Raw genomic sequence first — 12,314 nt, 5'->3', positions numbered from 1 at the left:
CCTCACTTGGCATTTCCATTTAACTTTTTCAGGGCCAAACATTTACAACAGAAGCATTTTCAGAACCATCTTGGGGGCGATTCTGCCGCTCCGGCCGTCATGTGAGGCCAAATCGTCATCTGATTAGTGAAGCAAGAAACGCTGTTGCGCATTCCCAAAGTCGTAAGAATACAGCATCTATAATGGTAAATCCAAGGCCTAATTACGAACAAAAATTCAGGTTACGAAACTAGAAAATATTGTTTATACTAACGAGGGAAAATTCAAGGTACGAAAGGCAACATTGTTGGCATATAATATGAGGCACGAGACGCCAGCACTTATGCCAACATGACTGGAATCTAGTAAGTAGTTAATGTCTACTGTATTTGTTAATGTTTGTGATGCATATTTATAGGTTATTTATATGCCGGCTTGCCCGCAAATGAGAATCAAATCCTGACACAGCTAAAATGTTTATACTGTGGTTGCACCTGTTGGGGATGTGGGTGTTCAAGCACCTACACTATTGTCAGTGAAAGGGGTCAACACCCACACATTTCCCGCTGTTAGTTATTCAATGACTATCTTCCGCAGATGAGCATTTTAGCATCTTTCCCAGGTGTCATTTTTCAACACCAAAAAAAAAAAAGAGAAACGCAACTGTATAAGGGCGTGTGGGCGTTTTGAAATTCCTCATTTATATTCAAAAGATCTGCATCACTCACCAAATTTTATCCGTTTCAAGTGATGAGGTGACAATAGCAGTAAGCATCTTTGCTAATAGGGTTCATGCAGTTCAGCCGTGTTTCACAAAGGACTAGTGCTTCTGGAAAACACATTCTGGATATAAAAATAAGCTTAATAACGATGGACAAAATTGTTGCTGTACTTTAAATCCACACTGCGTAATACATTCATGTCTGGCCATTACATGTTGAATTATATTTCTAGGTCAAAACAATCGAATAACAGCAGGCAACCCATGTCACTAATAAATTTCCTGCCGACATAATTAAAACAAGCGTAATCTCTGGCTGATCCTCCTAATTGGCATCACTCTTTGCTAAATGCTATCTGATGTTGTGACATGATAGCTTATGAATGCAAGAAACTCTCATTAGATTATAAGCAGGGCTTTACTCTGCCCAGGATGCTGAAGGCTCTTTTCAAATTTCCTGTAAATACAACTAGTAGAATAAAGCTGGACTTTAGGCCCATCTGATTGATTAGATCATGATCGGCCATCATTTTCTGCAGGATTGCTATATATGTAAATTTGATTTGGAAGCTCTTATTCAATTTATACATATTTTTATATTTTTAACAGTACATTTTTTAAACTGTTTGAGCACAGCCATTGATTTACATTCACCTTCAACAGATACTGTACATGCATTTGCTTTACTGGTAGATTGCTCCCTGGTGGCTAGTAAAAAAAAAAAAAACAACTGCAGATGAGACACATTTGGACTATAAACCGAAAGGCTGAAATCATGAGAAAAAAGTTGCAGTTTATAGTCCAAAATTTACAGTAAATGAAGTCCACTGAAGCCATTTAATATCATCAGGCTCTATCAGGATCTATTACCTTGTGGGCCTTATTGAGATAAATCTATTCCCAAGTGGGCCGGACCAATAAAATCATGGTATATATTTCTATAACTTTAAAACAACACCTTAAAATGTATATTTTTTGATTACTGTCAAAACTAGTAAAAGCTCAACATTACTAACATATCAAGTTTTTCATTTATTAAAACATTCATCTCATTTTTATACTTTGCAAAATCATGTCGCGGGCCAGGTTAAACCCATTTGTGGGTCAGAAGTGGACCATGGGCAGTATGTTTGACACCCCTGGATTAGGCAAACCTTTAACCTTCATAAACGCTGTAAAAACAACAGTATTTTTTGTATTGCTTTTTCCTTGTGTCAATGTTAAAAAGGATAGTTTTAGTACAGTACTAGTAATTTTATTTATGGTCGGTGTGGCGAGTTGGGGGGGGGGGGGGGGGGGGTTCATTTTTTATTTTAATGTATTTTTATTTTTCAAATATTGATGGTGTAGGCTCTTGTTCATACACCCAAATAACAAATAGTCCAGTTGTTGCTTGATACTGACAAAGCACAAACAACCTACCTCAGTGAGGTGCGGGTTGGGGTTGAATCCACATTGGTTGCACACGGTGGCCTTGCACTGGGTGCAGGTGTTGTAGTTGGGCACAGCTGGTGGATTGGCGAGCTCTGTGGTGGTGCACACCGGACACAGTTTGCTCTTTGGCATGGGAGCGATCTGTGGCACCGAATAGGGCGAGGTGGGCGTCATGCCGCGGTCCGGCGACACAGAGGGCGATCTGCCCGTCCTGGAGCCGCCCGAACCGTTGAAGTCGACTTGCAGGTTTCGTCGGGACGCGTGCTGGCCGGGGCTCTGCCCCGCGTGGGCTCCCATTCCGGCGGCAGTCGGACCGTGACTCAGTCCGTGGCCGGAGCCCGGCCCCGTGCCGGACCCCTGACCTGACTGCATGTGACGGGGGGAGGTCGGAGTGTCGTGTGCGGCCAGGCGATAGGGCTCGCCGCTTCTGGAGCCCATTCCGCCTCCGGTGGTCATCCCGCCTCCCATCCCGCCTCCCATCCCGCCTCCCATCCCTCCGCCCATCCCGCCTCCCATTCCTCCGCCCATGCCGCTTCCTATTCCTCCCATTCCTCCCATACCTCCTCCTCCTTGAACTCCTTGTTGCATGCCGGGCTTGGGGCTACCCATCTGACCCATTGGTCCCCTGGAAGAGAAGAAGAAAAAAGAGAAAAGAATTAGACAAAAAAATATTTTTCTACATTGCATCATTGCCCAAGAATCCGCTGGAAGTTTTATTCATTCACAGTTGAAAATGATGTGTTTGTTCATGTGTAAGAGTAGGGAAAAAAAATATTCTTTTCAAATAGTACTTAATAGTAAATAAGCAATTAAGAATGAGGAGAATTGATTGCCTAACCCGGATCCTTACCCTAACCACAACCAAAACCCAATTTGAAGCTAAACCCTAAGTTGCGACTTGTCCGACACATCCTCGTTACTTCTTTCTCTCAAATTATTGCTATCTCATTATAGCTACCAACATCAGCACACCGCAGTTAAAGAATCATATTCAATCGCTAATTAAGGCCGCTAAGAAACGCTCATCAATTACGCTGCTATACTGTTATACGATACCGCAAATGCCTCCCAATAGCTGCTGATGTGAGAATAAGCCATATGGTGCATTCAAATGCACTTGGACATTTCAAGTTCAGTTTTTAATAATGTCATATTACGATGGTTTAAAAAAAATAGTTGCTTTAGGCCCCTGAAAAGAAAGATATGCTCCACAAAAACTGGAAATTGATCTTCAAATTAAATCAAATTCACAAAACAAAATTCAAGCTTGTTTTTTTGTTTTTGATTCTTGTGGATTTAAAAAGACACATGGAGCTGACTTCACTTGTGTCGGCATATTATTCCTTTTGTAACCAGCAATGCTGCTTTCCCATTTTCATTTGAACTCTGGGCTCCAAGATAAGTGACGGGAAAATGAAGCCTCATGAAACACTTGTGATTTTTTTCCGTCCTCTAGATGTAGAGTTCCCATAGAGTGCCATCCTCAGGAACAAAAAATAACATCAAAAGCAATTCCTTTTCCCCATCACTAATTCAAAGGCATTAAATTTCCACCATATCTTTAAAGCAAGCGGTCCTTGAAGCCCCATTTACCATCACATTGACCAAGACTAGCGCAGCAGCTCTGAGTATGACTCGGATTTGAAAGAGTTGCTATTGAACCAAAGATCTTTGAACAAACATGTGTATAAACCTGCGCATTCAGGCAAACATGGTAAGACAACACACAAACGTAATCCCTCCTGGCTATACATGCTTTGTGCGCACAACTGTCTCATGTGCGCATTTAATGGGGTGACTCAACAAGAAACTCAAAGCTTCACCGATTCAAGCGGCGGGGTTGTGGAAGAAGACTGAATAAGAAGCTTAAGAAGATGGAGGAAAAGCATGAAATTCAGTGCACAGCTGGGAAAAAAATAAAAATAAAAATAAATGCTGCGGCAACATGTCCACAAAATCTTATGAGATCCTGTATCAAAAGTTCTGTCGCTACTGTTTTGGCAATGAAGCATCATTGTCCTCGCTGCTCCGAGGATTGAGAAAGCGGCTACAAGTTCGAAGAGAGCAAAGCGTTGTAAACACATGATGCGATCTTTGCTGTCTTGCGTGTGTTTGGAAAATGGGAGAGGAAATGAGCTGGATTTTTATCTGCTTTAGTGGCACTGCAGCTGGGTGAATTGATCTTTTCCATCTCACTTTGCTACATCATCCGATTCCTCTACAAGCCAGTGGTTGCACGGCCGAGGAGGAAATCATCTAGGAATTCATGTCAATCCTGCATGGGTCTTAGATGTATGTGGAACGTTTTTTTTAGTGATGGGAAAATGCACCCTTATGATGTTTATATTTGTTTGTTTCTCTAGATGGCACTTTTGGTTTAAAGATGCAGTGGGAATTTTATGCATTTGAATTGCACTATACACACAAAAAATGCTGTTTTTACAGTAAAATACTAGCAGCGCGGTTGCCACATTTTCGGCAGTTTCTCTAAAAAAAAAAAAATATTATTGATACTGTTGATTTTTTATATATATATCAACAGATAATTTTATATTTACAGTATCAATACAGTTTATTAATGTAAATGGAGAAAATGTGTTACCGTAATTCAGTGCTTCTCAATTATATTTTGCAAAGCCTTCCCCAGGAAAGCATTCCCCTGCCCCCCACTTGTCGCACCAAATATAATTAAAATTCTAACCTATTAAAATTGTATTATTATACTTAAAACTGTATCATTTTTAACTTTAACGAAACAAAAAAGCAAGAAAAGGCTGATACGGCGTATAAAACTGTTAATGATGGGAAAATGAAGCCCCTTGTAATTTTTTAAGGTCCTCTAGATGGTGCTCTTGGTTTGAAATTAAAGACTATTGCTCTCTAGTGATGATTTTTTTTTTAAATCCAGTAATCAGAATCATTCATCGTTCTGAAAAAGTCGTAATTGTTCACAATGGTTTCATTTGTTTTTCATGTCACAAGGAATTTTTTTGCTCTTGTCACAAGCAGATTTTTAACATCTCAAAGGAGCGGCGGAAAAAAAAAAAACATTGTAACTGTTAGAAAACGTTTGGCAACCATTTGGCAACCTCAGGCGACATTTTGCTGGCTATTGGCAACCTTGAACGAATCCTGACAAGATGCTAAGTGCCGCTATGTTTGCAGACATGCGCCAAAGCTCGTCCCTCATTGGAACAGGGGCTAAAGATGTTCTTAAGACTGCCCGAATTGTTCCAAAATGCTCTTAAATGCATTTCATATCCCAGGGCAATGTTGAAAATGTATAACAAAAAAACACTGTAAAGTTCGCAATATTAAATCACTGCTCTAGATTATAATAAACAGTAGAACCAGACGACCTGATTTTTTTTTTTTTTACATTGCGTCTGAATAATAATCATGGAAAAATGAGTTGTAAAGGATGCATGCACATAATGCACAGACATTTATCTAGACCAGGCAGCAATTACATTACCTGGGAAAACAACATTTGTGCATTTGACTGTAGCCTGATGATTTACAACGCAAACAAACAGGCTGACAATTTTGCTAGCCGCTCCCTCACAGAGAATGAATGAGCCCAGACCGGCACGAGCGCGGTGACTCAACCGCCTTGGACCCTGAAATGAAAAGCCATGACGAATGGAGGCAGGTGTGAAAATGATCTCAGTGAAGTGCAGCAGAGTGAGGAGAGGGATGGTCAGAAATAATGATTGTGCTTGGCATGAAACCCCATACTTAAAAACTTACATCCCTCTCATTTTGTCACCACACACACACATATACATACATACATACATACATACATATATATATATATATATATATATATATATATATATATATATATATATATATATATATATATATATATATATATATATATATATATATATATATATATATATATATATATATATATATATACAATCATATTTCTCAAATTTACTTATCACAAACCATACATACATACATACATACATACATACATACATACAATACATACATACATATATATATATATATATATATATATATATATATATATATATATATATATATATATATATATATATATATATATATATATATATATATATATATATAAGTATTGCCTCATGAATCACTTTGATATTTCTATGTTCCTCTAGAGGGCACTGTTGACTTAAAGATGCAGTGGAAATTTAATGCATTTCCATTGCACTAGCCTTTATTTTTAAAACACGAGCACCAGCTACAGGAACGAAAAAAAATAATCAAGTGGCTCGTGAGGCTTCATTTTCACTAAATACAATCACACACACACACACACACACACACACACACATACACACTATATATATATATATATATATATATATATATATATATATATATATATATATATATATATATATATATATACATACACCTATATATATATATATATATATATATATATATATATATATATATATATATATATATATATATATATATATATATATATATATATATACACCGTATTTTCCACACTATAAGGCGCACCTAAAAGCCTTCATTTTTAAAAAAAGCTGATGGTGCACCTGATATATGGATGAATATTGAGATTGGGATTGGTAAATGGGGAATGAAGTGATAAAGTAAGCTTTACCTGTTTCTTTTGTGTGTTTACAGTTGAACAAGGTTGCTTATATTGACATTGAGTTATTATGCTATTGAGAGTTTAGAGTTATTATTTGAGTTATTATTGTTATTACTTTGAGTATTACTATATTGTGATTGAAAACGTTTTAAAATATGTCATTAATTGAGGGTGCGCCTTATAATCTGGTGCGCCTTATATATGGAAAAGGTTTTCAAATATGTCATTGATTGAGGGCGTGCCTTATAATCCGTTGCGCCTTATAACGCGGAAAATACGGTAATCTTTCAAGTAAACAAATCAGTCAGATGTTCACTATTCAATTTCTATTGGAAACTATTGTTTCGATGTACAGGCGTTAGAACAGAAGTGAATTGTCAATCATTTGAACACAATCAGACGAGTCGGCATGGAGCTGCACTCCCTCTCGGAAGTCACTGAAGACAAATCTCTTTCATCCCGTAAACCTTTGAGCACATTCGACAAAATGACCTATTTTTAAAAACTCCTATTTCCCCCCCCAATTTCATACCGACATTCCATTTGCGTTTCTTTGGCGGTGCCAATCCTTCCACTATAAAGTCAGTCCTTAGAGGGAAGTGTCACTCCGCTGTTAAGGGACCAAATCAAAATGCTGGCAAATACCCTTTGTTGTTGTTATTTAGTGCAACTTTGAGCTTTGTGGATTGATTGTGCACTTTTGACTCAAGGAGAAGTTTTTTTTTTTGTTGTTGTTGCATTTTCTTGCAGGGTTATTTTGGTATGCAGGCCACATGTTACTTACCATTAATCAAGTGCATTGTATGACTTCAAGTAAGTGTGTGGTAGTTCCATGGTAGTTCAGAATCCACACTTGACTACCCCATAATGCATTTCATTAATTACATTTATCATATTAGTACCTACAAATTGTACATGCAGTGCATTTGAAAGGTGTAAAACATTTCATGCAACCCAAACAGGATGCGCATTAAAAATACGGGTTTGGTGATAAACGATCAAAGAATGAGTAAAAGCACTGGGCTTCTTTCATATTTATTCATCATTGGCCTTGAAATTGACAGAGTCGGTGATGATCAAATCTAATTATTTATGTGTTTTAATGTTCTAAATCAGCTTTTTAACGTACTGGATTCACGAGCACCCCTTAGGGTACATTAAGGAACTTGAAGGGTTGCATGACATTTTAACAAGGTTTACTCAGGAATCAGTATATCTCATTTCAAGTGTGTTTTTTTCTTTATTACAGTGACAGGAACAGTACAGCTGTCTTTTCAAATTAAGAGTAAATTAATCGGGATGTGAAGCAACTTGCTAAATTGCTAGATGCATATATTAAAAAACACTATGTCTTAAAGAGACAGTGTGTAAGATTTGGATTTTTTGTTTTTACTACGGACAGCAGGAGGTACTGCAGGCGCTGCATTTACCATTGTCCATAGCTATGACAAACATGGCCGCCTCAGGAGAAGTGCCACCCCCCATGTAATATAATTTAATGATAACTAGACCTATGATTATGTTGAAAACATACAGTACTCTTGGTCATTTAGAACACATTGCAAGTTTTTATCATTTACAATCATTTAATGTATTCCTTTTTGATGGAAAACGGTCAAAATCTTACACACTGTCCCTTTAAATCAGTTTACATTTTCAAAGGATGTTCATAGCATTGTTTTAAATTGTATTTTTTCATCCGGAAATGCTTTGCATTGGTTAGTGAATAGAAGAAACAGTATTTCTCAAGATTATCATAGAAAGATGTTGGGAACCGATAATTATGCCACGTGTTTTCAACAAATAATCTTCGAATTGACTTTTTATTCCTCAAGATCTTTTGAAAAAAAAAAAAAACGGACTGAATATAAAAAATGTTTTAGTGATCTATCAATTACTCAGGGCCTTTTTCTTGTGTAAAAGATGTTGAAAACAAGCTATATGGATTTACAATGATTGAATGATTGAGATGGTGAGGTGGCTAGAGGATTTTTTTTTTTTTTATGACCGCTGTTTTTGAGTAAACCGCAGTGAGGGATAAGAGACAGACAGGGCGGTAAATCAGTGTAATGTTGTGGAAAAGCAAATAGATGAGTCTGAAACTCATTTGTCAAAGTGCTTTACGAAACCAAGACGAAAGGTTAATAAGAGTCAACACAACAAGCAGTATCACGGAGACGCTTGCCGCGTAGTTTTCCCGGTTATAACAAAACGTACATGCATGTGAACACGCGGCAAATTCTGGGCGACAACATAATGAGAAAACACGGTGTGACCTTCACAACTGCAGTGAGGGGGAAAAATAGCCAAGCGTGGGGCAATAGCCTCTGAAGCAAACATGGAAGTCACAGGAAGTCAACGCACTTTTCCGTAAACACAATTTCTGAGGTATAGCAGGGAAATAATCACAAGCAATGTAATTGCACTGAAATACCACCTGTCAACATGATAGCACCACGATGTAGTAGAAAATAGTGATGGGCAAACGGAGCCTGATGAATCACTTTTGAAATTTTTTGTTACGCTAGATCGGTGGTACCCCTGAGGGTACTTCAAGGAACTCCGGGGGTTACTCAAGATTTTAACCCTTGTGGCATTATGTTACAAATTATGGATATTTCTTCTTTTTTTTATCATAAAAGAATCAATGAGAAAACAAAACACAAAGGAGCTGAAATTTCCAGCAGATAGTTAAAATACGTAAAATTTCTGACATTTCTATGTGATGGCAGCAGGACGTGCGAGATTCTGTGTACAAAAATAATCATTATCCAAATTTTGGACCATATAAAACCACATTGTAAATACAATTTTTGAGACGCATTTTAATAGGACTTATTACATTAATTTTTCAGCGATTTTTGCAACATTCCATTGAGCGGCGCTCAAACTATGTCAGCAAACGGAAAATTCTTTGTTGACTTGTGTTTCAGCTCAAGACAGTAGGTGGCGGTAGAGACCAGTTAAGGGCTATGTCTTTAAGTGTCATCATCACGTCACAGACTACAAAAACAGACCCTACCATCTTTCAACTTTTTGTGGGTGTTAATAAATTGAACCTGCATATGTATGGATAGAATGGATGCCACTGAACAATTTGAGTGGTTGAAGGAAAAAAGTATTCATATACAGTATAAATGTACTTATTACGCCTTTAAAAGCAAACTCGGGTCCCTGAATTGTGAGGCGTATGTGCTAAATACTGTGCTACCGAGCCGCCAGTAGTAGCCGCAGTAATTTGCCCATTTTGGGGTCATTTTCTTCCACATGATTATCGGAGTATTTTAGCCAAGGGATGGCACACACCCCTGGTCGTGTGATAACTAAGTTCTCATGCCATGTTGAACTTTGACCTGTTGTCACCATCCGGGTGAAATTTCAGCTCCCTAATGCTTTTCTTTTGAGGCAAAGATCAAAGAATGGGACAAAATAAGGTTAAGAAAAGCACAAAACAAATCTGATTCATAATAACTATAACTTATATTTCATTAAAAAAAAAAAACAGAAACTCTGTATCAGAAGTAGCATTTCTGCCTCAGTAATCACGCAAAGGGTGCCAACATTTTTTCTATGATTATATCTTCCCACAATAGTGGGATAGCCATCTCTATAGATCAAATATGGGCATACACGAATACACACAACACAGTTCATAAATAAAAACCAGCCTGGCATGTGTGAGTTGAGTCAGATGGAACATGAACACGTGATTGCTACAGCAAGTGAATCTTCTTCTCCATATGTGCGCTCTCTCTCTCTCTCTCTCTCTCTCTCTCTCTCTCTCTCTCTCTCTCTCTCGCTTTCTCTCTCTCTCTAAGTCCTTTTCATTGAGCCATCTGGACATTCATTGCTCCTCATTCCCTTCTTCATTTTCTGCCTAAATCCAGACTTCACACATTCTTCTCATAACCCTTTTTTGGTGTCTTTTATATATTTATAGCATGTGCAACTCTCATTTGCAGTAAATTAGAGCTGCATTGTTTTGTGCACTCTTCAGTTTCTCCCAAATTGCCACTCGATGATTGGAACATTTTATTTTGGATATGTAGAATCGTTGGGAGAAAAATAAACAACAGGAAAACAATAAATCAATAAGCACTTCATTCATATTTTACTCTGTAGATTTTTGTTTTTTTTACTGATGGTGAGTCAACAAATGAGAGCGGGAAAAGGTGGAAGCCTAGTTTCTCCTCACCTCCCCTTTGTGTGTATTTATATAGAGCGCACACTACTCTGTTGGTTGTTAGCCATTTTATTGGTGTACTTTATGATACGGATGGAAAAATGAAGCCTGATGAATCACTTGTTATTTTTTCAATCCTCTAAGTGGTACTCTTGTTTTTAAACATAAACTCTAGTGCAATGGAAATGTTGTCAATTTCCATTGCATCTCTAAACCCAGAGTGCCATCTAGTGGAACAAAAAAAAAATGTCTACAGTGGTTCATGAAGCTTCATTTGCCAGCCACTATTTTATGACTTTTACAAATGGGTTTGTTTCATACTGAAAACACTGAAATTAATTTTTAATAACTGAAATGACAAAAATAGCATTAAAAACATAAAACAGCAACGACTTCATGCTTGTGGATCCTGTACAGTCGCTGCTCGGTGACCATTTGGAATTTCAAATGCGTTTATTTGGATCTCGGTATGCATTTTACATCGAAATTGTAATGAGATATAACATCATAAAATAACACTTAACACTTTTAAATATAATCATAGGTCTAGTTATCATTAAATTATATTACATGGGGAGTGGCACTTCTCCGGAGGCGGCCATGTTTGTTTTAGCTAAGGACAATGGTAAATGCAGCGCCTGCAGCACCTCCTGCTGTCTGTAATGAAAAACAGTCTAAATCTTACACACTATCCCTTTAAGGCACAAGGAGGGAAAAAAATGATCCTGGTTGACAGCTGATTGCAAATCATGGAACATAAAAAGCTAAAACTACATTTTTTTTTTAGTCAAAATTATGTCAAAATCCTTGGGCAATGGGGGTGATATTTCTTTTCTAAATGATAGTATGCCAGATTTCATTTTCAGTGGTCACATGATTCTGTTTTGCTTTTTTTTTTTTTTTTATGTTTGGCCTTTACATCCTTCCATTTCTTCCACCCACCTTCCGTTATTTGTATGGCCTTTCGAGTGGACCATTCTATAACCACATTCCCATTTTGCCGCATTCACTACTCTAACCTTTTCAGCTCCCTTCATATTGCCATCACTCTCCTCCATCTTTACATCTTTGCACTTTACACTGTACATGCCCGATATAGTAGCAGGGAGGTGGAGTCATTTCAAGGCCGCTTGTGATTGGTTGAAAATCAGGGGGTGTGGAAGAAGTGAGGCTACAGCAGGTACAGTCTGACATGATGGCAACTGGGTTCTAATGCACAACTGTTTTTCATTTTTGTTGAAAATTTCGGCTCAAGAACAGAATTAAAATGTAGTAATACAGAACATGCGAGAAAGAAGCAGATATTGTTGAGTATGTCCAAATGTGGGAGGTCTGCCATTTTGTTTTGTTTTTTCTGCTGCATCAAACTATGA

At 37.6% G+C, this 12,314-nt stretch overlaps 1 protein-coding gene across 2 annotated transcripts in view; it reads right to left on the bottom strand.

The window, feature by feature from the left end:
- Positions 1-12,314, bottom strand: part of bsna (bassoon presynaptic cytomatrix protein a) — an 88,364-nt gene that overhangs the window by 73,953 nt on the left and 2,097 nt on the right. For both annotated transcript variants that reach the window (XM_088408198.1, XM_088408199.1), the window contains exon 2: positions 2,123-2,759. In XM_088408198.1, the coding sequence (XP_088264324.1) occupies positions 2,123-2,759 (637 nt within the window). The remainder of the gene's footprint in view (positions 1-2,122; positions 2,760-12,314) is intronic.

The sequence above is a fragment of the Hippichthys cyanospilos genome, chromosome 2 (genome assembly GCF_059441005.1).
Source record: "Hippichthys cyanospilos isolate Australia breed blue-spotted pipefish chromosome 2, RoL_Hcya_1.0, whole genome shotgun sequence".
NCBI classification, from domain to species: Eukaryota; Metazoa; Chordata; class Actinopteri; order Syngnathiformes; family Syngnathidae; genus Hippichthys; species Hippichthys cyanospilos.
Note: the sequence above shows the minus strand (reverse complement) of the source record. Positions and strands in the feature narration are given on the sequence as shown.